The sequence below is a fragment of the Varanus komodoensis genome, unplaced genomic scaffold (assembly GCF_004798865.1).
Source record: "Varanus komodoensis strain SLA01 unplaced genomic scaffold, ASM479886v1 scaffold20_3, whole genome shotgun sequence".
In the NCBI taxonomy this organism is placed as follows: Eukaryota; Metazoa; Chordata; class Lepidosauria; order Squamata; family Varanidae; genus Varanus; species Varanus komodoensis.
Genome location: NW_025335588.1, coordinates 334,562 through 360,184, shown reverse-complemented (window position 1 = coordinate 360,184; position 25,623 = coordinate 334,562). Strand labels below are relative to the sequence as shown.

At 67.2% G+C, this 25,623-nt stretch overlaps 2 protein-coding genes across 7 annotated transcripts in view; both read right to left on the bottom strand.

Moving 5' to 3' along the window:
• The window catches only part of ERAL1 (Era like 12S mitochondrial rRNA chaperone 1), a 7,650-nt gene extending 5,748 nt beyond the window's left edge, over positions 1-1,902 (bottom strand). The window contains exon 1 of the mRNA XM_044430572.1: positions 1,506-1,902. Coding sequence (XP_044286507.1) covers positions 1,506-1,902 — 397 coding nt within the window. The remainder of the gene's footprint in view (positions 1-1,505) is intronic.
• A 5,887-nt stretch (positions 1,903-7,789) lies between these two features.
• FLOT2 (flotillin 2) lies at positions 7,790-25,512 on the bottom strand. Of its 6 annotated transcripts, none has more exons than XM_044430547.1 (11): positions 25,408-25,512; positions 18,287-18,368; positions 15,076-15,166; positions 10,989-11,112; positions 10,378-10,496; positions 10,037-10,150; positions 9,815-9,934; positions 9,340-9,554; positions 9,038-9,221; positions 8,809-8,958; positions 7,790-8,522 (listed from the first exon to the last, which is right to left on the bottom strand). In XM_044430547.1, exons 1-11 carry the CDS (start codon positions 25,454-25,456, stop codon positions 8,484-8,486), a joined length of 1,287 nt encoding a protein of 428 aa, XP_044286482.1. In that variant the 5' UTR covers positions 25,457-25,512; the 3' UTR covers positions 7,790-8,483. The 6 variants fall into 6 exon arrangements, with proteins under 6 accessions (XP_044286482.1, XP_044286479.1, XP_044286483.1 ...); XM_044430544.1 differs by lacking the exon at positions 25,408-25,512 and adding an exon at positions 23,415-24,607; XM_044430546.1 differs by lacking the exon at positions 15,076-15,166 and adding an exon at positions 13,424-13,514 and having other exon boundaries at positions 7,792-8,522.
• Positions 25,513-25,623: the final 111 nt, after the last annotated feature.

Below are 25,623 nucleotides of genomic sequence, written 5' to 3'. Positions count from 1 at the left end.
CATCGCCATGGCAACCGCCGCCGCCGCCATGGCAACCGCCGCCCCCCGCGCGCCCCCGTTCCGCGGCTCCTCGCGGCGCGAACGGCCTTCTGGGAGGCGGGAGGGGACGACGCGGCGGCTCCGATTGGCTGGAGGAAGCGGACGCGAGGGCCATAGAGCGCGGGCCGGGCGGCTAGAGCGGAGCGAGCGGCCGCGCGGGGCATGCTGGGCCGGCCGCATGCAGCGGGCGGCGCCGCTCGTCCAATTGGCCCACCGAGGTGGATTGGGGTGCTCCCGAGCATGTGCAGAGTGCGTTTCCCTCGCTTTTCTGCAGCTTCTTGTAAGCGCGGAGCGTATGAACAGCGCCTTTCCATCTCTGGGGGAAACTGGTTTCTTTTGCTTCAGTGGACCCGAATCGTCGTGCCTCTGAGCAGATGCAGAGCGCCTCTGCCTTCCTAAAGGAAATCCGCTTGTGTTGTATTTTAATAGCTCTAACGGGGCAGGCTCTGTCCTTGAGCGCAGTCAAGTGACCTTTCTTCGTGAAATAAGCCAGCTCATGTTGTTTTCAATGCACCTAAAGACACAGTGCCTCTGAGCATGTAAAAGTGTTTTTTTGTTTGTAGCGGACACCATCTCACTTCGTTCTCCACAGACCTGTGCCACTCTGCTCCTGTATTAGTAAACATTTCAGGAACTTCCTTGAGCCTCCAGCATCTGCCCCTCTAAACGAAGTCGCTCCTTATTTCTTGGATCTCTGCCCTGCCCTTCCCACGAGGCCCTGGAGGGGGCGCGCAATGCTTCCCTCCACCTTTTAGCTTCACAACCACCCTGCAAGGTAGGTTAGCCGAGGAGAAAATCCGACTAGCCCAGAGACATCCAGGGAGCATTACAGTCGACGTGGGATTTGAACAGGACACGCTGAGGAGTGTCCTCATAGCCCAGCATCAGCGTTCCACGACCTGGGGCCCTCCTGGTGTGTGGGCTCCAACTGGGGGTGCTGGGAGTGGTAGTCCCACACACCCAGAATGCCCCAAGGTGAGGAAGGCTGCCCTTCACAACGCCCCCCAGAGCCTGCTGCTCCCCGGGGACTAGTGGGCGAGCTGTCTTTGCTTGCCACAGGCAAATGGAGCTTTGGAGGACCACCCCGCTCCCCAGGCCGCTGGAAGGTGCTCCGAAAGCTGCGCCTTGGAGGATCCCGCCTCATTTTATTTTTATTTCATTTATTAAAACGTTTCTATGCCGCCCCATTCGCCAAAGCCTCGGGGCGGCTCACAACATAAGATAAAGTACAAAAATAACAATATAAAATAAAATATAAACAAAATAAAATATTTATATAAAATAAATAACAATATCATCCCTCCCCAGCCCTGCTAATGAAAGCGAGCCACACACAAAGGCATCCAGAAAACACATTTATTTTTCGCAGGACGAGAGGAAGCCCCGTGGGGCCCTCCGGAGACGCTGGGTGTTCTCCTCCTTTTGCAGAGCCAGACGCTGGGCCGGCGGGGCAGAGGAACCATTACCATTACTAAACTCAGTAATGGTAACGGTTTCGCCGACACGCCGCTGGGCTCGTCTTCCGATCGGCAGAGCTGTCCGCTGGGCGAATTCCGGTCCCCGTTGCTCCTCCTGGGCTGGCCAAGCCCCGTTCCTTTTGCTCTCGCTCTCACTAATAATACTCTCGTCTCTGTGCCACCTTTCGGGGCAAAAGCCTTCCCAAAAAGACTGAGCAAGCAGCCCAAAACTTTCCAGAGGCAGCGCCAACGTGGGCAGCGAGGCCTCGTGCGGGGTATTTTCGGCTGCCCGGTTCAAGCGCCAGGCCAGGGGAGGGGATGAGGTGGGGATAGACTGCCCTTCCCACAGCCTCCCGAGAAGATTCGGAAGGGGGTCGCCGCTCGGGGTGGAGCGGCTTGATCGCATGCAGAATCTGCGGTTTGCTCCACAACAGACCCACAGCTTGAAGGAAGGATCGGGTGGCGGGTCCTGGGGAAGACGCTGCGTGCCTGGAACGTGGAGGAGCAGCTTGGAAGAGGTGGTCTCGGGCTATATTTATAATTTTTTTTACATTTTTCAATTTATATCCTGCCTTTTTCCTACAAAGGGCTCAAGGCAGCTTACGTCTCCTCCTCCATCTTATCCCCACAACAACAACCCTGTGGGGCAGGTTGGGCTGAGAGTCTGTGACTGGCCCAGAGTCACCCGGTTGGCTCCATGGCTGAGCGGGGACTCGAACCCAGGTCGTCCCGAGTCCCAGTCCCACGCTCTTAACCACGACACTACACTGGCTAGGATGGGAAAGGGACCTCCCTCCCCCTCCATCCCTTTTGGAGGTTCGCTCCAGCGGGCTGACAGCCCGAGGGGAAGGCAGGGAGAGCGGAAGGCTCCCGCCACCGGTCGCAGCGCCTCGAGAGGGGCTCCGGACCACTCCTGCTCTCGCCTCCGACTTGAAAGAAGAGTCAGGAATGCTGTTTCCTTTCCTCCCTGAGCGACAACCACCGAGCACTGGGCGGGAGGGTCGCCTCGCCCAGTGGGGGCCACGAGCGATGCGTGGAGGCCTTCGAAACGGACCGCTTCGCCTGCTCGGCTGTGCCCGGCCTCGGGCCCCGTCCGATTGCGCCCAGCCGGGGAGATCCAGGGCCGGGTGCGACGCGTGAACGGGCTCAAGCTTAGTACATCATCTATACTGTAGTGTCTGATTCCAACTTACAGTATATGATGATATCCAACCTGGAGCCCTAGCCAGGAGCCGCTCTCTCTCCGTGGTGGCTTCAGAACGTGTGTCCTGCAGAAAGGGAGACACGGGGCTGTGGGGCACGGACGCAGGCGCTGGGGTGAGAACCGGGGGCCCTCCCCGCCCTGCAACCCCCCCCCCCCCGGCTCAGACCTGGCTTAAAATGGAGTGTGGCATCACCCGGGCTGCAGGCGAGGCTCAGCCGTAACATACTTCACGAGCCTAAAATGGAGCCGGATGGGTGATCCACACCCCTCAGCCCCGCACGAAGGATGGGGCGAAGGCTGCCATTTCACAAGGGGAAGCTTGGATCGGTCAGAGGAACACGCCCACCCCGTTAAAAGGACGAGCTCAGTCCGGGAATCGACAGCCAGTGTTGTGCCGCTGAAATCTGGGCTCTGGCGTAGCATCGTGCGAGGCCGTGGAGGCACAAGGCAGAAGAGGGAAGCCAAGGCGGAGACGACGCTCTTCGCGGAGAGCGGTCTCGCCCCTTCCCGCACACGTGCCACGTGTGACTACAGCCCAGTGTGCTGGGCCTTGTAGTCCCACATGCCCCCGGAGGGCAGCGCGGTGGGCCAGGGTGGGCTCGGGTCTCTTCAGCAGACTTGCATGGGGGCGATTGCCCAGATGGCCCGTGGGCCCCCACCCGGCTGGGGAGCACCAGTGCGGCTGCCCCGGGCGCAAAGGGGAGGCAGCCTCTGAGGACAGAGATAAGGAAGCCCCCTCCGCACCCCACCCCTCCCCTCCACTCCCCTCCGGCGAGTCCTGACCGAGCGGGTGGGCCCTGACCCGGTGCTTACCCAGTGGCCAGGTCCTCCGGATCGCGCACCTTCTGGAAGGGGTGTCCCGGGGGAGTGCCTTATATCCTTGGCCCCTCATTTGCATCTGCCTTCACCCTCCCCCACCAGAGTCGCGCTCCCCCCTCCCACTTCCAGGAAATTAAAGCCCGTTCGGGACATCAGGCTGGGACACCCCGCCCCGCCTCTCCTCTCCTGCAGAGAAGAGGGCGCCCAGTGCGTTCGGGACCTGCCCCGCCGGGGGTGTGCGCGGGCCGTTTGGTGGCTCCCCGGGTGGAGAAGGCAGCTTCTGCGTGCTCAGGGAACCTTCCTTCCTTTCTCGGCTGGGTTTCCCGGGTTCCGTGGCTGAGACGGCTCGAGGGTGCAAATTCCTTCCTTGAGCTGCAGCCCAGCTCTGTGCGAAGCCCAGGGTGTGGAAGATGGGCATCGCAAGGGGAGCGGTCCTCGCAGGGCTTCCCGCTGCCCGCTCTGAGTCACACCCAAGGGGATGCCCCTTCAGGGCGTGCGCGCGTATGCGCTTCCCACTTCACGGGTGGCCACGCGCTTGCAGCCGGACCTCTGCTCGAGGGCTAGTGTGCGAGTGGATTGTGAGCCCTTGGGTTCGGGTTCAGGTTCGGGTTCCCCCTTTGGCCCCAAAGCTCCCTGGGCTTTTGGGCTGGTCTGGGCCTCATGCAACTTGCAGGGCCGTCGCTGTGCGGATGAACTGGGGAGGGGGCGAAGCAGGTGAGCCGCCAGCCAGGTGGGACAGGAACGGGAGACACAAAGTAGAAAGAAACCCCAGCAGCTGGTGCCGGACAGTGGCTCGTCCCCATGCGTGTCCAGCAACCGTGGTTTCTAAATCCCGCATCTCTCAAAGCCGCGTGCCCAGCCAGCCAGCCAGCCCTCGGGCGCTCACTTCGTGGGGGGGGGGGGCTGGGGCGGCCCCACAACTCCAGGTGCGACTTGCATTCTGCAACCGGGCCCAGTTTGAGGTGCCGTGGGCCCTCTCCTCCTTACCCAACAACCCTGCGGGGAAGGTTGGCCTGAGCAGCTGTGGCTGCCCCAGTCACCCAGCTGGCTCCATGGCTGAGGGGGGACTTGAACCCGGACCGCCCGAGTCCCCATCCCGCGCTCCTCCCGACACCCTCGCTCTCCCTCGGCCTTCGGAGGCCAGAACTGTGGCTGTGCATGGAAGGGGCTTTTGCAGTGGCGGCACCTCGTGGAAGACCGTGCCTGGGGACGGCCGTCATCCCTGCTCTGCCAGCGCGTGCGGCGAGGGGACCCCAGGACTGGGCCTTATGGTTTCGGGGTGTCGTTTCCTGGCTGTTGGTTCTCTCTGTGTCCGTGTCCCTTTGCTGTTGCTTTTATGGACTCGCCTGTGTGCTTGAGCAGTTGGCTGCCGTGGTTCTGGCTTGGTCTTCCGCTCGGGCTGCCTCAATTTTGGGGGGGTGGGGACAGGGGAGCCCACGTGCCCCTGCCTAGTACAAGCACTCGCCCACCGCCACCGGAGACGAGGCCCCTGGGGGCTGGAAGAGCCGAAGCTCCAGCCACCCCCCCGCATGCGGACTCCGGCTGGGTGCGGACTTGCCGCTCTAAATGGCAGGCGAGGCGGCTGCCCTTCCTTTCTTGTGGCAAAGGGGATGCCATGCCTGTGGGCTGCAATGGGAGTGCCCCCTGGATGGGAGGCAGGGGGCAGGAAGGGGTCTCCGTCCGCCCGAGGGCCGGGATCGCCGCGGACAAGCCTTGCCGGTGCAGCTGAGCGGGGTGCGCTTCCCCGAGGCCTGCGGGAAGCTCCGTCGGGCTTTCCTGGAAGCGCCTGCCTGCCCCGGGCCGATAAGCCCCGCCTGGCCTCGTTATCGGGGGCCCGGCCCAGCCAGAGGCGGCCTGGCCCGGAGGAGGGGGCGCTCCCGCGCAGCAGCCTCCCGACTGGGCCGTGCCGATTGTGCCAGCCGGCCAGGGCAGGGCCACGTCGCCGGCCGCTGCGTCGGCGCCGCCGTGGGGTGCGTGAGTCGGCGCCCGGGGGCCACGGCCGGCCTTGGCGGCCTCGCGAGGGGTCCCGTAGGTGGGCGGGCAGCACGGGCCACCCCACGCGGTCCCCATTCCCCTTCCCCGTCTCACGGCTCGTTCTGAGCCACGCGCGTGCTTTGGCGCGGCCGATGCGCTCGCGGCCTCGACGGGAAGCGGAAAAGGGGGCGACTCGGGCACAAGCGCCGCTGCAAAGAGGGACACACACAGGCCAAGCGCGTTGGCTCTGCCCTCTTTCCGTAAGCCACCCCGAGAGGTTTGCAGTGGGCAGGTTAGGAAGGCCCTTTAAAACGAATTACAGGACGAACCAAAAGAAAGATGCCTGGGGCCCCCCTGCCCGGGCTGGCGCAGTGGCTGATGGGGGGCCTGCCTGCCTGGCTGGCCGTTTTCGTGGCTGCTCTTTGGGAGGTGAGCTTTGCCCCCCCCCCCCCGGGCCATCTGCCAGGCCGTGGGCCTTTGTCCCCAGGGCCGGCCGAGCCCAGCTGTGCTGCTTGCTCGGTTTCAGTCCCAGAACAGCCCACGGAGCCGAGTCCCAGGGCTGCCCTTCTCTCTCGTTTTTCTATACCATTCGACTGCGACCGTCTCGGGAGTCTCACAATAAAAAGGGACTGGAACAGCCTTTCTAGGACTCGCTGCCCTGGGTTCCTTTCCGGTGTGGAACGGCCAAGGAAACACACCTCCGGAGCGCGTTCCGTGTTCCCGGCCGGGCTGGAGGCCCGACGGCTCCGAGGCCACCTCTCCGGGAGGCTCAGGAAGGGCGTGGAGGAACCCACGCCAGGCGGGTCGGCCAAGGCAGGGGCACCCCATGGCTCGCGGGTGCCAGGGCGGAGGCGCGCGCCTTCCCTATCGGACAGAGAACCCGAATCCCTCGGGAAGAGGCAAAGGTCCCCCGCCTCCCGAGCCTCAGCCATAGGCAAGCGCTGCCAGAGGCGGCCTCCCCCACAGGGCGCTCCCCTCCCCGCGTCGGGAGGCCGGCTCCTGCTGCGTCGGCACAGATAAGGCCCCCGGGGGCCGCGCCCTGGCCTATCTGCAGGCCCCCGGTGGCATCTGGGGCGCCCCCGCCCAGGGGAATATGCCTGGCCGCCTCCAGATGGCTTGAACTACGACTCCCATCACCCCGGCCAGCGCCCCGCGTCTGGAAGGCTGCTGCAGAGCCAGCAGGAAGGGCCTCCAGCCCCCTCGACGCTCCGCTTCGGCCCCCCGCCGGACCGGCCTGCCCCCAGCAAGGAGGTCTCTCGAGCGCCTGCCCTCCGGGCGGCTGGCCCACAGGGGCTCCCATGCCAGAGTCAAAGTGGAGAGCGTGCCCCCCCCCGGGCGCCCCCTTCCCCCCAGCCGGCTAGCGCAACGCACACCCGTCCGCGCAGCCCAGGGCGCGTCCCTTCCGGCGAGATCTCGGGCAGAAGCGGGCCCACACCTCGCAGGACGCCCCGGACGGACGCCCAGGCCCTTTTCCCGGCACTGGACTTGCTCCCGTGGCCGCTTCTTTCCGAAAGGAGGGCGGCTGCGGTTCCTTTGGCGGGGGGAGCGGGAGCCGGCGAGCCCCCCGCCTGCTCCCCGCGGGCCCATCGTCCCCTCCCCTGGGAGGGGCGGGAGGGTCAAGCAGCCGTGTGTGGCTGTGAGAACGGACAGTGCCCGGGCGCCTGGAGGGCCGGGGAAGGGCTCCAAGAGGCCGGGGGGCTGGCAGAGGGACGGGCGGGCAGAGCGGGGGCTTCCGGGGACGGATCCGCCCCGCGGCCCCCCGTCCCGGCCCCTCCGGCCCCCCGGGCCGGCGGCAAAGAGGAGCGAGGCGGCTCGGCAAGGTCACGAGAAGTTTATTGTACAATATTTCACACTCGGCTTAACACGAGGTCCTGGGCGACCCCCGGCACAGGCGGTCATGCACCAAGTCCATGCAGATATGTGGGGCGGGGGCGGGGGCGGGGGGGCGAGGGAAGGCGAGGGGGGCCCCGGGGGCAGGGTGAGTGCCGTCAGCCCCGGCCGGGGGGCGCGGCCCGCAGCTCCCGGCCCTTGTGGGCCCCTTGGCACTGAGCCCCCACGCAGAAAACCCAGGAGGGCTGGGCTGGGCTGGGCTGGGCCGGGCCGGGGCCCCCGCCTTCACAGTACACGCCGGGCGCTCGGGAAGCAGGAGGGACGCCCTGCCCGGTGGCGGGGGGCAAGTGCACGGCCGGGGGAGAGGGGCCCCCCGGCACAGGGCGGCCAGGACCGCCCCGTCGAGCGAGGGGCCCCGAGGCGCAGGGACGCCCCTCGCCCGGCCCCACGAGGCCTGCGGGGCTGCGGGGAGGGGGCGGCGCGGGGAGCACCAGCCGGCCGGGGCAGTGGCGGGGAGGCCCGCCGGGGGGGGGGGGGTTTGGCCCACACAGCTGCGCAGGGGGCGGACACGCAACCGGCTCGGCATGCTATAAAAAATGAGGCACAGTTGGGGGGACGCGAGGCCAAGCGAGTGTCGCGAGTGCGGGACGGGGAAATGTGGCATCGATGCTGCGGGTGGCGCCCCCCCCCGGCAGGGATGGGGGGTCCTGGCAGGGCTGCGTCCCACGGGGCACGGGACCGGGGCCACGCCGCAGGGCTCGGCCCGGGCACTCCGGATGGGACCCGCCTTCGGCTCAAGCGAGTCTCTTCGGTGGCATGGGGGGAAATGCTGGTGGCAGGGGGGTCCCGGGGACCGTGGGAAGGGGCTGCGGAGGCAGCCCCGCCCAGTCCCCCCCACTTTGGACCCATCCCTGCCCCAAGGACACGCAGCGATCGGTCAAGGCACAGACTGCACGAGTGCGGACGGGGGGCCGGCGGGCGGGACGCGGCGGGGCGGGGGGAGAGCTCTCGGGGACGCGGGGCCGGCGCTCCCGGCCCTCGGAAGATATAAGGCACCCGAGCGAGCATGGCCCCCCCATCTCCGCCGAGGAGGGGGGAGCGCCCAGTGTCCGAGGCAGCCGGCGGAGTGCATAAACGGGTGCGGGGGCTCTTCGTCGGGCTCAGGCCCGGGCTCCGGTCGCTTTCTGGATCAGCGGGATCTGCACGGGAGAGACGGTGGCGGCGGGTGAGGGGCTGCACGGGGGGGGGGATTCCCGGCAGAGGGTCCCCAGAGCCGCCCCCCCGGGATGGCTGTGCGGCCGCTCGGGCTCAGCTCAGACCCACGGCGGCGGAGCTGCCCCGGGGCCCTGTCGGCCGCAGACGGCCTCGGGGGCTCGTCCCGGGACCACGAGCGCTGCCAGCCGGCCCGCAGGCGGAGCAACGGCACCCAAAGGCGCAGCCCCTCGGAAGAGCCACGGGGGGAGGGGCGGGGGGCAGCGGCCTCACCTTGGAAAGGTCGACCCCGGTGAGGGCGTGCACGGAGGCGGGGAGCTCGGCCAGCAGCCGGTTCACGTCCGTGGTCATGCGGTTGTTCTCCCCGCTGAGGATCACGATCTCATCCACCTTGGACAGCGGGGCGGCCACCTTGGCGGCGATCTGGGGCAGGGAGAGGCGCGTCAGCACCGGGCCGGGGGGAGCGCGGGCCGGGGGGCCCCCCGCCCCCCGCGGGCCTCACCTGGGGCAGGGCGTCCAGCACCAGCGCCGTCTTGGCGGCCTCCCCATACTGCTGGTAGGCCTCGGCCTTGAGCCGCATCCTCTCGGCCTCCGCCAGGCCGATGGCCTCGATGACCATGGCCTCGGCCTCGCCGATCCGGCGCAGCTTCTCCCCCTCGGCCCGGGCGATCAGCACCTGCTTCACCCTGCGGGAGGGAGGGAGGGAGGGAGGGCAGGCGCCGCGTGAGCCTCGCCGGGCCAGGCTGGAGGGGGAGCCGTGCCCCAGCCCCGGCCCCGGCCCCGGCCCCGGGGCCGGCCACTCACTTCTCTCCCTCGGCGACCTGCTGGATGCGGTGCGCCTCGGCCTCGGCCGGCAGCCGGATGGTGGCCGTGAGCTCCTTGTCCATGCGGACCACCTCCTTCTCCTCCACGTCGATCTGCTTCCGGCGCTGCACCACCTCGATCTCCACCTCCTCCTGCCGGATCTTCTGCTGCTCCTTGGCGCCCTGCAGCTCGTACGCCAGCTTGGCCTCCGCCGTCTGCCAGGGCGAGGGGAGCGGGGCACCCCGCTGGTCAGCGGCCCTCCTTGACCCCCTGCTGGCCGCCGGGGCAGCGCCCCACGGCGCGGCCGCCACCCCCGCCCGCCCATCAGGCCTCCCCCGCCGCCCCTCCGCCTCCCCTCACCACCACCCAGAGCCCCTCCTCAGCTCCGAGCTCCTCTGGGACGCACCCGCTCGCTCTTGCCCCTATTCCAGAGCCCCCCCCCCCGCACGCACGCACGCACACAGAGACCCCCTACCTTCACGTTGATCTCCTGGCTGAAGGCCGCTTTCTGCAACTCGAAGGCGCGCTTCGAGTCGGCCACCTTGGTGTCCGCCAGGAACTTCACGTCCAGCATCTCCCTCTTGCACTCGGCCTCCTGCCGGGGCAGACGGGGGACGGCTCAGCCCGGCCGAGGGGGCCTGGAGCCGCACGGCGGCCGAGTGTCCAGCGGCCCCCACCCCCCGGCGGCCCCACGTACCCGAATGCCGGCGTCCCGCTCCGCCTCCGCCACGCCGATGTCCGCGTCGCGCTGGACGACTGCCGTCTGCGTCTTCCCCAGCGAGCTCAGGTAGCTGACCTTGTCGTACACGTCCTGTGGAGGAGGCGGCGGCCATGGAGCCTGGGCCGGGGTGCCCCCCACCGCCCAGCATCCCACGGGAGGTCCCCCGGCAGGGCCCGACCGCAGGAGCGGCTGCCTGTGGGCCTCCGGGGGTTGTGGCCCACCGCTACCGCCTGCGGGGCGAGGGCCGGTGGCCGCTGCAGGCCAGGAGGGCCGGTGGGCGCAGGCCCAGCGATGACCCCCGGACCCCCCTCCCGTACCTTAATCGTGAAGCTGAGGATCTCGATGCCCATCCGGCCCACGTCGGGCGCGGCCACCTCCCGCACCAGCTTGGCAAACTGGTCTCTGTCCTGGTAGATCTGCTCGACGGTCAGCGTGCCTGCGGGAGGGAGCCGGAGGTGACCCCGCCGTCCCTGGGGCACGGCCGTCCCGCGTGGGCTCCGGCCGCGGCACAGTGGCCGTTTTGGACCTCCCCACAGGTGCTCGAGCGCCCCACGGGTCCCGTGAAGAAAGGTCTTCTGGGGCCTCCTGCTATTCAGGCTCCCAGCAGAGGGAGCTCTGAGTTTCTCTGCAGTCCAGAGGACTAGAAATGTGCTTCCCAATGCACAGACGTAGCTCAGTCCCACACACGAGGCGGAAGGCCCGGGCTCCGTGGCCACCGTCTCCAGCAGGCAGGGCAGGCAGCCCCCCGCCGGAGACTTACACAGCGCAGACCCACGGGCACGAGGGGGGCCGAGTTGGCCCCCTGCCCTCGGCCAGCATCCTCACAGGCGGTGTTCTGAGTGGAACGGCCTCTCCCCGCCCGGGGACCTGGGGCCCCGTGGGGAGGAGGCCGCCGCACGGACGCGGCACGCAGGCGCCCCCCACACACCTAAGATGGAGCGCAGGTGCCCCTCCAGCGTCTGCAGCACCACGTTCTTGATGTCCTGCACCGTCTTGCCCAGAAACTGTTCGCAGGCCACGGCCAGCAGCTCCTTCTCGGTCATTATCTTCACCTGCGGGCGAGAGCGCGGAGGGGCCCGTTGGCGAGCCGCCCGGCTTCCGCAGCTCCTGCCCGGGACGGGCTCGCCGGGGCCCCGCTGCCACCACCGGCCACGGCCGGGCGCTCACCCGCGCCCGAAACGCTGCCGGCCAGCTCCCCCCCCCGGGTGCACTGGGCAGTGTGGCCGGCCAGAGGAAGGTCCCGTTGGCCACGGCCTCCCCGACCTGGTGCCCTCGGCCGGCAGCGCCGGCCACCCTGACCCGCCTGGAGGGCACCACGCCGGGGCAGCTGCCGCCAACGGGCCCCTTTCTGCCGCCAGGCGGGCAGCTCCCGGGCCCAGGCATTCGCCCCCTGGGGCGCCTTCCATCCCGGCACGGCAAACCACGAAGCGGGGCTCTCGCAGGTGCCGCCTTGGGGGTGGGCCCAGGTACGTGTGAGCTTCCCCCCTCCCCGCGGCTTGCCACTGGAGGTGGCCAACTGGGCGGCTCTGGGGCGCGCCCAGCAGCCCCAGCTCCCCCCTGAGCAGCACCCAGGTGGCACCGGTGGCACGGAGCAGGGGTGCCCACACCCCGCCAACGGCGCCAAGCACCACGAGGGACGGGTCCGCCACAGGGGGGCGGGGAACCTGGTCCGCAGGCCCATGCCAGGCCCGCTCCTCCCTCCTGCCCCCTCCTTTAGGACGTTCCCCCTTTCTGGCGCCCACAATCTCATCTCTTGTCCGGCTCGGTGCAAGAAGGAATGCCCAGAGCGTGAACATGGCGTCGCCCGCAGCGCAGCAGGCGGCTTCGTGCCCCGGCCCCCTCCAAGGCGGCCACCAGCAGCTGTCCCGGCAGGGCTTCGTCATGAGGCGTGCAGGCAAGTGTTTCGGCTACTCCTCCTTCGGGAATGCAGCCGGACTCTCAAGACTGGTGCTTCCGGAGACCCGCTCATTTTTCCGAGGAAGGCTCCAGTCCCTCTGACGGCAGAACTGACTGCTGGGGTAACCCCCTCAGTGCTTCGCTGCCCCCATTCCAAGGGGGAGAACAGGGGCTGAGCTCTGGGGCTGCTCTGGCCCAGCCCGGGGAGCCAGCAGTGATTGAGGGCGATGCGAGTTGGAGGTCGGCACCCCGATGGCTGCAGGCATCTAGGGCAGCCCCGCCGGAAAAGTGTGCGGGCTGGGGAGCGGCGGTCAGCCCCCTGCGAGAAAGGGCACGCAGCTGAGCCGCTGCAGCTGCGAGGACCACCTGGCCGGCCTCTCCCGTCTCCTGGAAGCGCAGCAGGCCGGGTGCTGGGCCCGGGCAGCCGCTGGGCATGGCTTGGCCTCCCTTCTCAGCGGGCACCTCGTGCCCGGAGGCTGCTCAGCCCCCGCCTGCGACACGAGCCTCGCCTCTGGCGAGCCACAATCCTCTCCAGGCGAGCGGCAGCAGGGTGGGCGAGGCCAGACGCTGCTCTCCAGCCCGCCGGCAGGCTGCCCACGTCTCGTGGTCCATTTTGGGGGGATTTATCTGAAAGCCCGAGGTGCGGATTTGCTCCCCCGCGGGCCTACAAGGAAACATTGGCTTTGAGCCTCGCGAAACGCTTGGAAACCCCGAACGATACGAAAAACAAGCCTACAAAGATGGCGCTGGGCTGGACAGCTTGAGTCTGGGCTCGGGGAGCGGCAGGGGAAAGTCGGGGCAGCGTGAGTCCTCGGCTCGCCCGCCTTCTGCAGTCAGCGCCCGTGTGCTCCTCAGCAGCCAGGCTGCTTCACACTGGAACAGGCCCGGCCCGACCTCCGGCTGCGGCCAGAGAACGGCAGCTGGCGACCCCGGGCCCGATCCAGAGGAGGGCGGCCGGGCCGGCCCAGGGGCGCAGGGGCTCGCGGAGGACGTGGCGACAGCCGGAGCCACACGGCCCCTTCAAAGCAGCCCCCGGGAAAGGCAGACGTGCTGCGGCGCCCGTTTTGCGAGCGCCGGCGTCATCACGGCAAAACGGCGAGGGAGGCTTTCCGAACATCCGACGGCCAGGGTGAAGCCGGGACGAGGACCGGCCGGCACAGAACCTCGGCGGGCAGAGAGGCGGGGGCTCCCGGGCGGCCCGAGGGTGTCTCGGCTCCGGGCAGCAGCTGCGCCCCCTGCTGCACGGGTGGGAGAGCAACAGCCCAGTGGCAGGAAAGGGGAAGCGGCCCAGTTCCCTCCCGGCACGGGCAGGAGGTGCAGTGCGAGTTTCCTGGGAAAAGCGGCTTGCGGTGGCTCGGAGCGCCTCTCCCCGAGTCTTCCTGAGGCGAGGAGACAGCAAGAGGAAGCGTGAGAGGAGAGGCATGCATTCCTGAAAGGAGGAATGGAGTTCGTTCGGAGTTACCGTACCTGGGCCACACCTGTGACAGTTAAAGCTACCCCCTCCGCCGTCTCTACGTCCTCGCACCTGGGCTGTAACGTCATTATCTCTAGGGTAATCCTGCCAAAAAACGTAGAACAGCGGCACGTTTGCGGGTGGCCGGTAGCTCCCCCTCGGCTCCGAGGCACCTGCTGCGTCCTTCCCGGGCCATGCAGAGCCGGCGCCGGCCCGGGGCCACGGTGGCTGCCTCCCGCCCGAGGCGGGGCCACGGGGCTGCCGGAGGGGCCGGCAGGAAGCGCCAGGGCTCCTTCGCCTGGCGGCCTCCAGCAGAGGAGCTTGGGCTCGCGCGGCGGCTAGGACCCAGCACCGTGCCGGGAGCCCTCCTGCCCCACGGGCGGTAGGACAGCCCTGCCTGAGGCTCTCTGCACGTGCACGCTGCCACCCGAGGCTCTCCTGGGCGAGGGGCGCACTTTCGGAGTGGCCCGGCCGTCCCCTTCCTAGCAGTGACTGGGTCCCTCAGCCGGACCGCCCTTCCCCGACCGGGTGCCCCCCGGGGCCTGGATGGCGGCCCCTGTCAGCCCCACCCAGCCAGGCTGGTGCTCAGGAGTCCGGGGAGGCTGGCCGAAGCCGCCGGAGGGCACCCGCGCGGGAAGGCCGGGCTGGACGACGGTGCTGCGCTGGGCTGCGTGTCCGCCTGTCCCGGGGCTGGGCCAGCGGCCCTCAACCCGCTGTCCAACTGCGCGGGGGGCAACGAGCAGCGGGCCCTGCCAGCCCCCTCCCAGCTGGTGCTCGGGGGCTCTGCAGCGTCGGTCGGGAAGCTGCGCTTGCTCCCACGTTGCCGGAGCAACTCGCCTGCGGCGGAGATCTGACGCTAGGAACTCAGCCGCACGGAACGGCAGCATCCCAGCACTTCCAGCTTTCCAGACGGAGCCCTACAAGCTACCTCCGAACGGTTGCTCCAACAACCGCCCACGCGAGCTCTAAACCCAGCAGGGCCCTTTCTGGGGGGTGAATCCCGAAACCATGGAAGGAGTTTCCAAGGGAAGGCTGGGAATCTTCTGCCCCAAATGGGACTGTTCCCTCCAGGCTCTGGCTTCCACTGCGAGGCGTTTTGGACACCAGGCCCAGATGCCGACAGACAACCAGCGCTCAGCAATTCCGGAGCTGCGTCCAAAACATCCGGCGTGCTCTCCCCGCCCGGCACCGAGACTGCAGGCCGGGGAGCTGCCGGCCTGCTCCGGGGCCGGGTTCCTCGCCTATCCCAAGTGCCACAGAGCCGCCTTTCCTTGCAGAAGGAGCGCGCGGTGGTCCGGGCCGGCCCTCCGCTCAGCTGTCCTACGGCAGGGGGGCTGGGGCACCTTTCCTCCCTGCCCAGAGAAGGGGCCGCGTGGCCGTGCAGTGCTCGTGAAGCGGGCGGGTGCGGGCAGCGGGTGCCGGCCCCGTCCCCTCGGGGCCCGGGAGCCGGAGCAGCTCTGCATGGCCCGGGAACGCAGCAGCAGGTGGCGGGAGCCAGTGGCGGGGCGGGGAGGCAGAGGGAAGCGAGAGGTGCCGGAGCCCAGAGCGGCCCGAGAGACGCGGGCGAGCGCTAAGTCCGCTTGCTGCTGCCGCCGTCGCTGCGTGGGACAGAAGGAGAGACGAAGGCGGGTTAGGCACGAGACGGTCGAGGCGGGCGGATCATTACCTGTGCGACCCCCGTTACGTACAGTGGGACCCCCTCCGACGTCTCAATATTCTCACAGCGACAAAGGATGGTCATAACCTCCAAAGACAGTCTGAGCAGCGATAAACAAGGGTGGGACAGCAAACACACAAGGCGGTTACGAGAGAGCAAGAGATCCCACTCGCCAGGAGAAGAGACGGGACTTTGGGGGCGGGCGGGCGGGCGGGAGGAGAGGGGGCGCCCCGCTCGGAGGGAGAGGCCCCTGCGGGGACACCCCCCGTGGGGGCTTGGCAGAGGCCTGCTCCGTGGCAGCACTGGGCAGAGGGCACCTCTGTGGTCTGTACTGAAGGGGCAAGCGTCAAGGCTGCGGGCTGCTCACGCGTCTGGTGGGGCAGGACGATCATGGCGCTCTTTCTGGCTGTGGGAGCCGCCTGTTCTTTTTGAAATCGCCTCTGGGTGCGCACGCACGTCCGGCTTGAAGGCTCACGTGTAAGCACAGCCGCCAGGGCCTTGGCATTCTGTGCTTTATGGGCGGGGGGGGGATCCAGACCCAAGGTCCATGATCCCCCATGTTAGAAAAGGTGAGCGGTGTGCGAATTCACTGTGGCCACGGGGAGGAGAACGTGAGGCTCAGCCTCTTCTCCAGAGGCCGGTTTGATCAGGACCTGGCCCCTCCAGATGCTGGGCAACAGCTCCCGAGTCCCCAGCCAGCCAGGTTGGCTAGAGGATCCTGGGAGCTGCAGTCCAATCAGCCTGAGGGCCTCCAGTTGGTGAGGCCGGCCGACCGGTGCCCAACGGGGCGAAAGAGCTCACCTGTGCTGAGGCGGCCGGCCAGCTGGCCGGCCTTCTGGCCAAAGCTCCTCTCAACATGCTCGGGCTCCCGCTTAACAGCGGCACTTCCTTGGGGACCCCCAGTCCACCTGTACCGCCCCGTCTGCACTCGCCCCCTAAGTGGGCGCTGGCGGGTGGAGGCTGGAGGGGGGGGCCTTTTCAGCCGGCGCTCCCTGCCACCCGGATGCCCACCTGCTCACAGGGGGCTTGCCAGGCCCTCACGACCCGAGGCAAAGGGGGGCATTTTCCCAGGCTTCCCCTGGGGCAGAGGGGCCTGGCTTTTCCGAGCGTTGCTACACCGCGCATTTCAGGCAGGTGTTCAGTTCTCGCGCTGGCTGCTCATTTTTCAAAACGGTGTCCCTAAAATTTTGCATTCGGGCGCACAGGAGTGCTCAGTGCAGGGAGCTTTCGGCACCCTTGGAACTCAAGCGGGACATCTGCCCGGAGAAGGCCGGCCTCAGCGCCGCTGTTCTTGTCTGCATGCTGTGGTAATGCACCCTACGGGGCCTCCGGCTGGGCAGAGGGTTGCCCCCTGGAGACCGGGGGGGGGGGGGGGTGCGCGAGGCGTCTGCCCCGGTAACAGCAGTGCCGCCCGAGCTACAGGGCCAGAGTGCTCCTGAGCCCAACGCAGAGTGCTGGTCTAACCGTTCCTGCCTGGAACCAGTCGGGGCCGGGATGCTGAATGGGGTGGGCCGAGCCTCTCCCCCCGGCCAGCCTCTCATCCTGAGCTCCTCAGCAGGGGCCGTTCATGTCTGGCTGCAAGCGAAGCCGGGGAGGGTGAGAGAGAGAGAGGGCCTGCTCGGTGGTGGCTCCCGAACTCTGGAAGTGGCTTCCAGCAGGGGGTCCTCAAGCCCCTCCTTTACAGCCTCCCAAAAGACTCCGAAGGCCCGCTCCTTCCTGTAACACGCAGGCAGCAGGCCTCCTTGAGCGTACCAGTTCTGGAAATTCTGGATGAGCACTGGCTGATTTCTGAAGGCCGGACGGGTGTGCTTTGGTCCACCGGGTTGCCCGGAGGGGCTTCCACCCCTGAAAGGGCCCCAGAAGCAAGGACAGGTGCGGAGCAGCGGGAACGGCAGTCCTGGCCGGGGGGCGGGGGGGGGGAGGGGGCAGCTGACGAGGTGCCCTTTCAGCCCCAGAGAGGAACTCTTGAGGCGGCAGGCCCAGATGCCTCAACCTCAGCTCCCGCGCCTTCGGGTGGGAAGCCCCCCTTCCCCAGCCGCCGTCCCCTGCTCCTTCCGCAGCACCCCAGAGAATCTCGTCTTTCTCCTTTCCTGGTTAGTACACAGGGAAGCGGAGGCCCCTGCACGGACGAGTTAGGGGGAGCAGGGCATGCTGTGGCTTCTCCCCCCAACTCTGGCCCCCCAGGGGTTCATAAAGCACCTTGGGGCAGCAGCAGCAGCAGCAGCACCGGCACCATAGCGGAAGACGGTTAGTCAGAGGCCACACAGAAGACACACAGCAAAGGTGGAAAGAGGAGAGAGCAGGGCAGGAGGGGGAACGAGCAAGGAGCCCCCCCCAAAAAAAGATTTCTGCCAACGGAGTCGCCAGATGCCAGCACACCACTCAGAATCTCAGCTGCTCGGATGCAAACGCCAGAAGCTGACGGCCCCACCCCTCCCGGCACCCATGTGCCACAGCACCACCTGCTGGCCCCTGCAAGGGACGGCCGGGGAGCAGCCAAGAGCCCTTTGCCGGCTTCGGAGGGCACAAAGGAGTGTGCCCTGTTTGCTCTCGGAGGAGCCCTCCCTCCGCTGGCCGCCTCTCTGCACGAGTCACTGTCCCGAGAGCAGCGGGTCCCACAGAGAGGCGACGGGAAGCCATCCCACTCGGCCGCCCCCCTGCAGCTTGGCATGGGTCGAGGAGGAACTACCCAGCTGCCCTGGGGGGAGGGCGCTGCCCCCGCCCTGCGAGGGACCTGCAATTCCAAGCGCTGCTTCTGGCACCCAGCCTGCCGCATGCAGTCCCTCTGCTGCCAAAAGGGGGTCCCCCCACCCTACCCCACCCCACGGTGCAGACGCATGAACGGTGGCCGCCGTTCGCTTCGGCCCGCAGAAAGCCCCCTGGCAGGGAGGGGAGCACTTTCTCAGGACGGAAGCAGCCTCACCGCGGCTGCCGCTCTCAGCCGGAGAGGAAGGTGAACCTCGCTCGGACCCGCAAAAAGGGGTGCGGAGAGCTCCAGCCCGCCTCCCTGCCGTCGCTCGCTCCGGCTGCGTGTCCCCTTCCCAGGCTTCGGGAGCAGAAGGAAGCTCGGGGGGGGGGGGGGGGAGACAGCGGCAGGAGTGAGCGACCCCAGGGGAGCGAGCGACCCCAGGGGGGCGAGCCCTGGGGCAGGGGGGCGCCAGCACGCCGACAGCCGTGCTCGCGCCACCGGGGGAAGACGTGCGCGGCGCCCGCTGCTTACCTCTGCGTGTCCGAGATGCACCACCAGGCCCAGGCCCAGCCTCCGAAAATGTACTGCTTCTCGTCCGAGCCGCAGCAACCGCCTGCAGGGAAGGGAGCACAAGCCCCGCTCGCTCATGGCCTTTCTGAAAGCAAGCTGCCGCCCGCCCCTTTGTGCAAGAGCCCCCCGGGGCGGACCCAGGCATCAGGAATGCGGCCAAAGGACCCGCCACCGGCCCGGGGCACCAAACTGCCACCGCTCCGCTGTCGTCTCCCCCGTGCACCCCTCTTCTTCCTTCCCCGGCTGCGGCTGCCTCCCTGGGGGTCTTCTCTTCTAGTTTGTAGGGGGGGGGGCTCTCCTCTTAGGCTCCGTAAGCACCACAAAAACCAACCTGGGCACCTGCAAGAAAAGCCCACAGGGCAACTGCCCCCCCACCCCTCCTGGTGAGAAGCACACCTGTCCTGAGTTAAAACCCGGGGGAAATATGAAAATGTGCACTGTGCTGGCAGGGAATGATGGGAACTGTGGTCTGGCACCTCAGGAAGGCATCAGGGGTGGTGGAGGCTTGCAGGGGAAGGGCTAGGAGTGCCCCCCCCCCAGCAAAGTTACAGTACAGCCAACCGAATAAATTCACAGCCACCAAAAATGGAACCGAACAGTATTGCCCAGAATTATTATTATGAGGCTAAATCTATACCCTTCCTTTCTTCTTCTCACAAGGAGCCCAACGTGGCTTATACAGTTGCCCCCTCCATTTGATCCTCACAACAGCAACCCTGCAAGGTAGGCTGGGCTGAGAGACACAGAATCCTAGGTGAGTGGAGCCGGAGGGGGCCAGAGGGCCTCTGGGGCCGCCCCCCTGCGCGGTGAGGGGCTCTGTGCCAAACCAGCTCTTCCCGTGGCTGGGCCCAAGCCACCGAGCGGGCTCCCCGGCCAAATGCACATCGAGGCCTCTGCAGTCCCGGGCCAGCGGCCTTGGCTGGAACCCTGCGTGGGTTCGGCACAGCCTGTACCTGGCCCTCGGCCACCGTGCCCCTCGGCACGCTCGCCGCTTGGCCACCGCGAGTCGCCCCCCTTCCCTCAACACCTTCGCCCGCTTGCAGCATGTTCGCCGCTCCATCTGGGGGCTCAGGCCTGCGAGGCCTCCCGGCGTGCAAGCTGCCCACACCGGAGCAAAGGACCTCTGGTCCGGCGGCCCCCGAGGGCACAAGACCCTTCTGGGGGCCAGCAGGCGCTCCTGGCGGCCAGACCAAACACGGCGAGGCTCGAGAGCAGCCCGCGAGCAAGCTCTCTGTGCTGGGGGAAAGGCACCGACCCCGAGGGCTGTCCAGAGGGGCAGGGAGGCGCTTCCTCCGGCGACGGGCAGGGTCCGAGCTCCGCAACGCCGCCGCACCAAGCCAGGCCACGTTCCGCGGCAAGGCCCGCACATGGCCAGTTGCCAGCCCGGCCCCCCTGCCCCGGCCCCCCCAGCTTCTCTCAATTTTTTGCATGGCTCTCTCAGCAGCGGAAAGAAAAGCTAGGGGCCCTTTCTTTTCAAGCAGGCGCCCCAGAGGTCCTCGGAGGGACGGCTTCTGCGCCGGACACGGAACGACACCCACCCACACGCAAGGTGGCTGCAGAAGTGAACCTGGCCACCAGCTCCACCTGGAGTGGGGGCGGGGGGCACCGTGAAACCCCCGGCAGCTCATGTCGCTGGACTCAGCTCCCTTTGACAGGCAGGAAGCGGCCGTCCCGCTGTGTGATGCGACACTCTTCCGGGCTGAGGGCAGCTTCCGGCTGGAGGTGTGAGGCGGAGGGAAGCCTCAGCCCTTGGCTCCTGCGCTCCATCTGGAGCCAAAGCGCGCAGTGTGTGTGTGGGGGGGGGGCAGGGAGCCCCCCCCACATGGGATCGGTGCCTGGCCCTTTTCCCACTTGCAGCCCTGCCTTCCTCGGAGAAGGCGATTACTAGAGCAGAGCAACAAGGCACAGAGTGAAAACAAACACCCATCCCTCTCTCTCTCTCGCTGGCGGTTTAATTCCTTCCCGGCACAGCAGGGGAGAGGGAGGCATTATCAGGCACTGGAAAACACACAGGCACTGTCCTTTCGCCTTCGCCGCCTCTCTCTGCCCGTCCCTCTGCTAAGCTGGCTGCGCCTTCGGTCATGTTTATCCAGTGAGTCACGCTGATTTCCGAGCTCTGTGGCTCAGGCGAGTGTTTACGGTTTGGGCTGGCACCTCTGCCCGGGGGCCCTTTCCGCACAAGACCTCAGTCGGCATGAAGCGCAGGGGGGAGGCTGATGGACGCTCGGGAAAGCGGTCCCTCGGCGAGGTGCGCTCCATCGACTTGGGAAGCCACCTGCCCGAGAGCACCTGCGGGAGCTGGGGGGGCACGCGGCCCCCCGCTGCGGCAACAGGAGCCGCCCGCCTCCGGGCGCCAGAGGCTCAGGGCCTCCCCGCGCACCTCGCAGGGGGGCCGGGAACGTCCCCGCGACCTCGCGGTCCCCTCGCTGCGCAGCTGCCACAGGGAAGCGGCCCTCTCCCTTGTCCAGCCCGGCCACCCGGCCACCCAGGGCAGGCCCCCCGGCCAGGACTTGGTTCCAGTGGCCCTCGCTGCAAACCCGAATTCGGGCTGATCCGTCAGTTTCCACCTCAAACAGGTGGACGCCTCGAGCCAGGAAGCTTTGAGAGGCGGGGGGGGTGCGGGGGGGGGGAAGGGCCGGGGCTGCAGCGTTTAGAGGAGGGGAAGGAGGCCCCTGCTAGCTTTGGATCCGGATTGGTGCCCCCTGCAAGAAATGGCACTCGCGGCAGCGACGGCGCCGTAAAAGGGGCGGCAAAGCGTCTCCCGGAGCAAGCGCACTCAAGCGGCTCAGAAGCCCCCCCCCCCCCGCGACTGCTCTGCCTCCACGTCCCGCTGCGCAGGATGGTGGAGGCTGGGGAGGCGGCGCCGGCACGCTTGGGCAGTGCTGCCCACTGCTCACACACGGGGGCTTCTCCGCCACCGCTCCCCCCGCCCCGGGGCACAGGCCAAGCACCCGGCTGTCTTGCCTGCTTGCTCCAGGTCCGTGAAGAATGTGCACCTTTTCGGCCTCGGCTCTTCCTCAACCCGGCACGCGTCTGACCACCACTCCCACTATCCCCAGCCAGCGGCTGCGCTTCCTGCGGAAGGATCCCTCCGGACAGCACTGCTAACTCCTAGAGGAAGAGGCTGCCGGGCTGACCCGCTGGGAGCTCGCAGCAACGGCCCCTCACCCAAGCCAGCTCTCAGCCTGGGGACCGAGCCCCGAGCGAGACGCGCTTGGCCTGGGCAGAGGGCCCTCTCTGGACCCCAGGCCTCCTCCCTCCTGGGGGGCCCGGCGCCCGTGGACATTCCAAGGGAGAGCCGGGCTCAGATTAATGAGGCCGGGCCTCCCAAGTCTCGGGCCCTGCAACGCGCTGGAACACACCCCAGACTCGCCGAGTGGCGGACGTGTCCCAGCTCTGCAGGGCTGGAACTGCTCCGTGGTCCAAAGAACGCCAAAAACGCGGCGCAGAAGTGCCAGCTGCCTAGCCCGTGCCTCTCCCCACACTATCTGGGGCAGAGCCCGGCCTGCCAGCCCCATGTGGCCGTCGGCTGGGTGTCTCCCCCGACTGCCCAGGCTACGGAGGCGATCGCCTGAGAAGCCGCAAGGGGCGTGACTCGGGGGACCCCGAGAAACCAAGTGCCTGCAGGGGAAGCCGGAAGGGCGCACGCCGGGGAACCGCGGGAGGGCCTGCGCGGGCCACACACATGACGCAGCGCCCTGCCCTTCAGAACCCGAGGCGTGCAAACGCACCGGCACACCTGCCCGAGCGAAAGCCAGACGGGACTGGGGCTTTGGGGACCCCGTGCGACCAACGCCTGCCGGCTCATCCTGCCACACACCCCGAGCGGCCATGCAAGGCTCGGCAGGAAGCGCCAAGGGCGTGCCCGCGTCGGCCAGGAGCGGCAACGGCCTGCAAGCGTGCGGTTTGCTGCGCTCTCCCAGGGACAAGCAGACTGTTGCTGCAACCGTGCGCCAGGGAACGAGGAAGCTGCCCGACGCCAAGCCTGGGGCACGCGGCTTTGCTCCCGTGACAGCCCGTTCCCCCTGGAAGTGGCTGGAGGGCCTCTGGGGAGAGGAGGCCTTCCCACTCACGGCACTCGGCGCCGGGGAACGGAGCTGGACGCTCTGTGCGCAAGGAGGCAGAGAGCAGGGTGGGGCGGCGCTCCGTATCGCGGGGTACTGGGATCCGATCCAGATTTTTCTCACGGAAAGCAGCTGCAGCCGGGTGCGAGTGTGAATGCAAGCAGGGGAGCCCCAGGCGGCTCTGCCTCGGGGAGGGGGCCGGGAATAGCATGCCCTGACCAGCAGGGCCACTGGGAGGAGGGTCTCCCCCAGCTCGGGGACGCCCCGGCCTCCGAGGTCAACATGCCACTCCATGTGCAGGGAATGGAGGAGGAGGAGGCAGCAAAGGGCCGCTCGCTTTCGGGGGGAGAGGGGTGCAGCTCGGCGGCAGGGCTGTGCTTCGCATGCACAAGGTCCCTGCCTACCTTCCCGGCGCCTCCAGTGAAAACGTCCCCATCCCACAGGGCCACAGGTGGGCCCTCTCCACCCAGGACCCCGGAGAGCCCCTGTGCACCAGGGGCAGCCAACGAGTGGGCCAACGGGGGGACCCTCCGAGGCCGTGCGACCCCCCGGCCGGTCCACCACTTGGAGGGCGAAGGAGCCTCCGACCCGTGCAGCAGGGGCGCCCCGCACAGCCGCGCGCCTGGGAAGGAGCCACGCGGCGTGCGAGGCGAGAGGGGGCCATCTGCCTGTGGGCGAGGCGTGTCCGCCACCGCCCTCCCACCCCCCGCCCCGCTGCCCGGCCCCGGAGCCTCATCCAAAGCACAGCTCTGCGGCCTCTGCTCGTAATTACGTCTTTTATTTTCGCCACCGCTCAAGGCACCTGCCACACCAGAGGCAGGAGGGAGTGGCGCTCACGCAGCACCGCTGCTTTCTCCTCCGGGCACTGCAGAAGCCTGGCTGCCGTCAGGGAGAGCAAGCAGCAGGGAAGCGAGAACCGGCCCCAGGGGAAACCTCACAGGCACACAGGCTGCCTGCCGAACCGGGCTTCTCCCGCCGGGCCCACGGTAGCCCACACCACCCGCACCGCCGCGCCTTTTCAGCACCTTTGCCTCGAAAGTGATCTTGCTCAAGCTTGGATGCGTGGCTGCGATTCCTCCTTAGCGGTGGAGATAAGAGCACTCCGAACAGGGCCAGAGGCACCATCTCCCGATAATTCTGTGCTAACCCTTGCCATTACAAAAAAAAGGATTTCAGGCTAGCTGTGCAGCAGGTTGCCTGCCCCAGGTCAGGAAGGAAGGAAGGAAGGAAGGAAGGAAGGAAGGAAGGAAGGAAGGAAGGAAGGCGGGCATCCTCCGCAGGGGAAGAGCAACAATTCTGCTACTTCACACCTAGAGTTGCTGCCTAGGTTAAGAAAAGCAAGGTGAACATTGCCTTGTTATTTGGGGTGTTTTAAAGCCCTGCCGCGGACCATTCCCCACCACAAGCCCACTGAGGGTCACCGTGGGCCATGAGGTCAATGGCATCATCCTCTGAAGCCTTTTAAGGCACAGGTCTGGGACTCCAGTTCCCAGGGTCCCCCACCACTTGTTGTTCTGGCTAGGGCTGATGGGAACTTCAGGCTGGAAACAGATCCAGAGGCTACAGACAAATCTAGAGTTCTTAGGCACTCTATCAGATTTTTAAAAAGAGGACTATATAAGCACAGTATCTGAATTATGCAGGGGTTGATAATGAGATAAACCGCTTTCCCCCAACCGAATGCCTCACAAAGCACCGGAATAAAGCTGGACAGACCATGCGGACCAGGAATGCTGGGAGCTGTAATCTCAAACATTTGCAGAACACCCTGCTCGGGGGGGCTGTCACGTCTTTGGTGCACGCGTGTGTGCATGCCCACATCCCGACAGCTGTTTAGCTGATATGGGACTATATTAACCCTACCAGTAATAAAATATTACTATCAGCTTCCATGACCATAAACCTGAGTTGGTAATCATGCAATGGAGAGAAACGCACGTGCGATACGATACTGGATCTAAATATAATAGAAGGACATACACACAAATATTTTTAAAGCCCATATAGCGACAGTGGGTGCCTAGACTTCACCTCTGTAAGAAAAGCTTCACATAAACATTTGGAATTTTACTACACAGACAGACTAGGCACTATAGAATTTGCACACACACAGTTAGAAAGAAGTTCACAGGTGGACGGGATCTTTGTCCTTTCCAATCCATAAAGATGATCCAGGCATTCCAGTGTATGCATCTCTGTAAGCATGCACCCTAAATAAATATGTGCACAAAGACACACTCACCGTGGCACAATCCTACTCATTCAGAGAATTAATTCGGCCCATTCTTTTCCAGGTGTCCCCTCTGCATACAAGCAACGCTGGGACACAGGCCCTCTCTCTCCCCGCACACATGAGAAGTACATCTGGAGATATGCGTGTCTAGAGTGCCGTCAGGGTCGGGCTGACAGCTTGTGCCGTCCCCAGACGGTGCGCCCTCCACCTCTCCATCCCGCGGGTAAAAATGCCCATCTGGGCGCAGCGCGGGGCACGGGGTGTGAAGTGGGGCAGAAAAGGGCCCTGGTTTTCGGGGATGGCACGAGCAGGGCCCCACCGTCGCCCAGGAAAAATGGGCTGGATGCAGGAAGCGGGAAGTCGAGGGATAATTTCTGCCGAAAAGTGAGCAGGACGGGGTCCTTCGGCGGCCCACGCTGCGCACCGGGGTGGCGGGCTGGGGCTCGGGGGAGCGGGTTCGGGCGCCCGCTCAGCCTCCAGGCCACCCGGGGGGCTTCCGGCCCGGCCCGCAGGGCGGCTGTGGCGCGAGGAGGAGGAGGAGGAGGAGGAGGCGGCCGCGTCGGGCTCCCCGGAAAAGGAAAGCGGCGGGGCGACGGGAGGCGAGCGGACGCGGCGGGCCGGACCGGGCGGCCCGCAGCAGACACGCGCACGCGGGCACGTCTGCAGCGCCCCGGAGCGGCACGCAGGAGAGGGATCCGCCCCCGGCGACGGGCGGCCGGCGTGCACGGGCGGCCCGGGACCGGGGCGAGGCTGGCTCGGGTGCGCCGCCGCCGCCGCCGCCTCACCTGACACGACGAGCGCCTCGTTGGGCCCCACCGTGTGGCAGTTGCCCATGGCTGCGGCTCCGGCTCCGGCTGCGGCTCGGCGCGCGTCGCCTCCCGCCCGGCCGCGCTCGCGCCCTCGGACCCGGACCGTGGCCGCCGCTACTCGCTCGCTCGCTCGCCCGCCTGTCCCGCCCGCCCGGCCGCGCCCGGCGCCGCCCACAGGAAGTGCGTCACAGC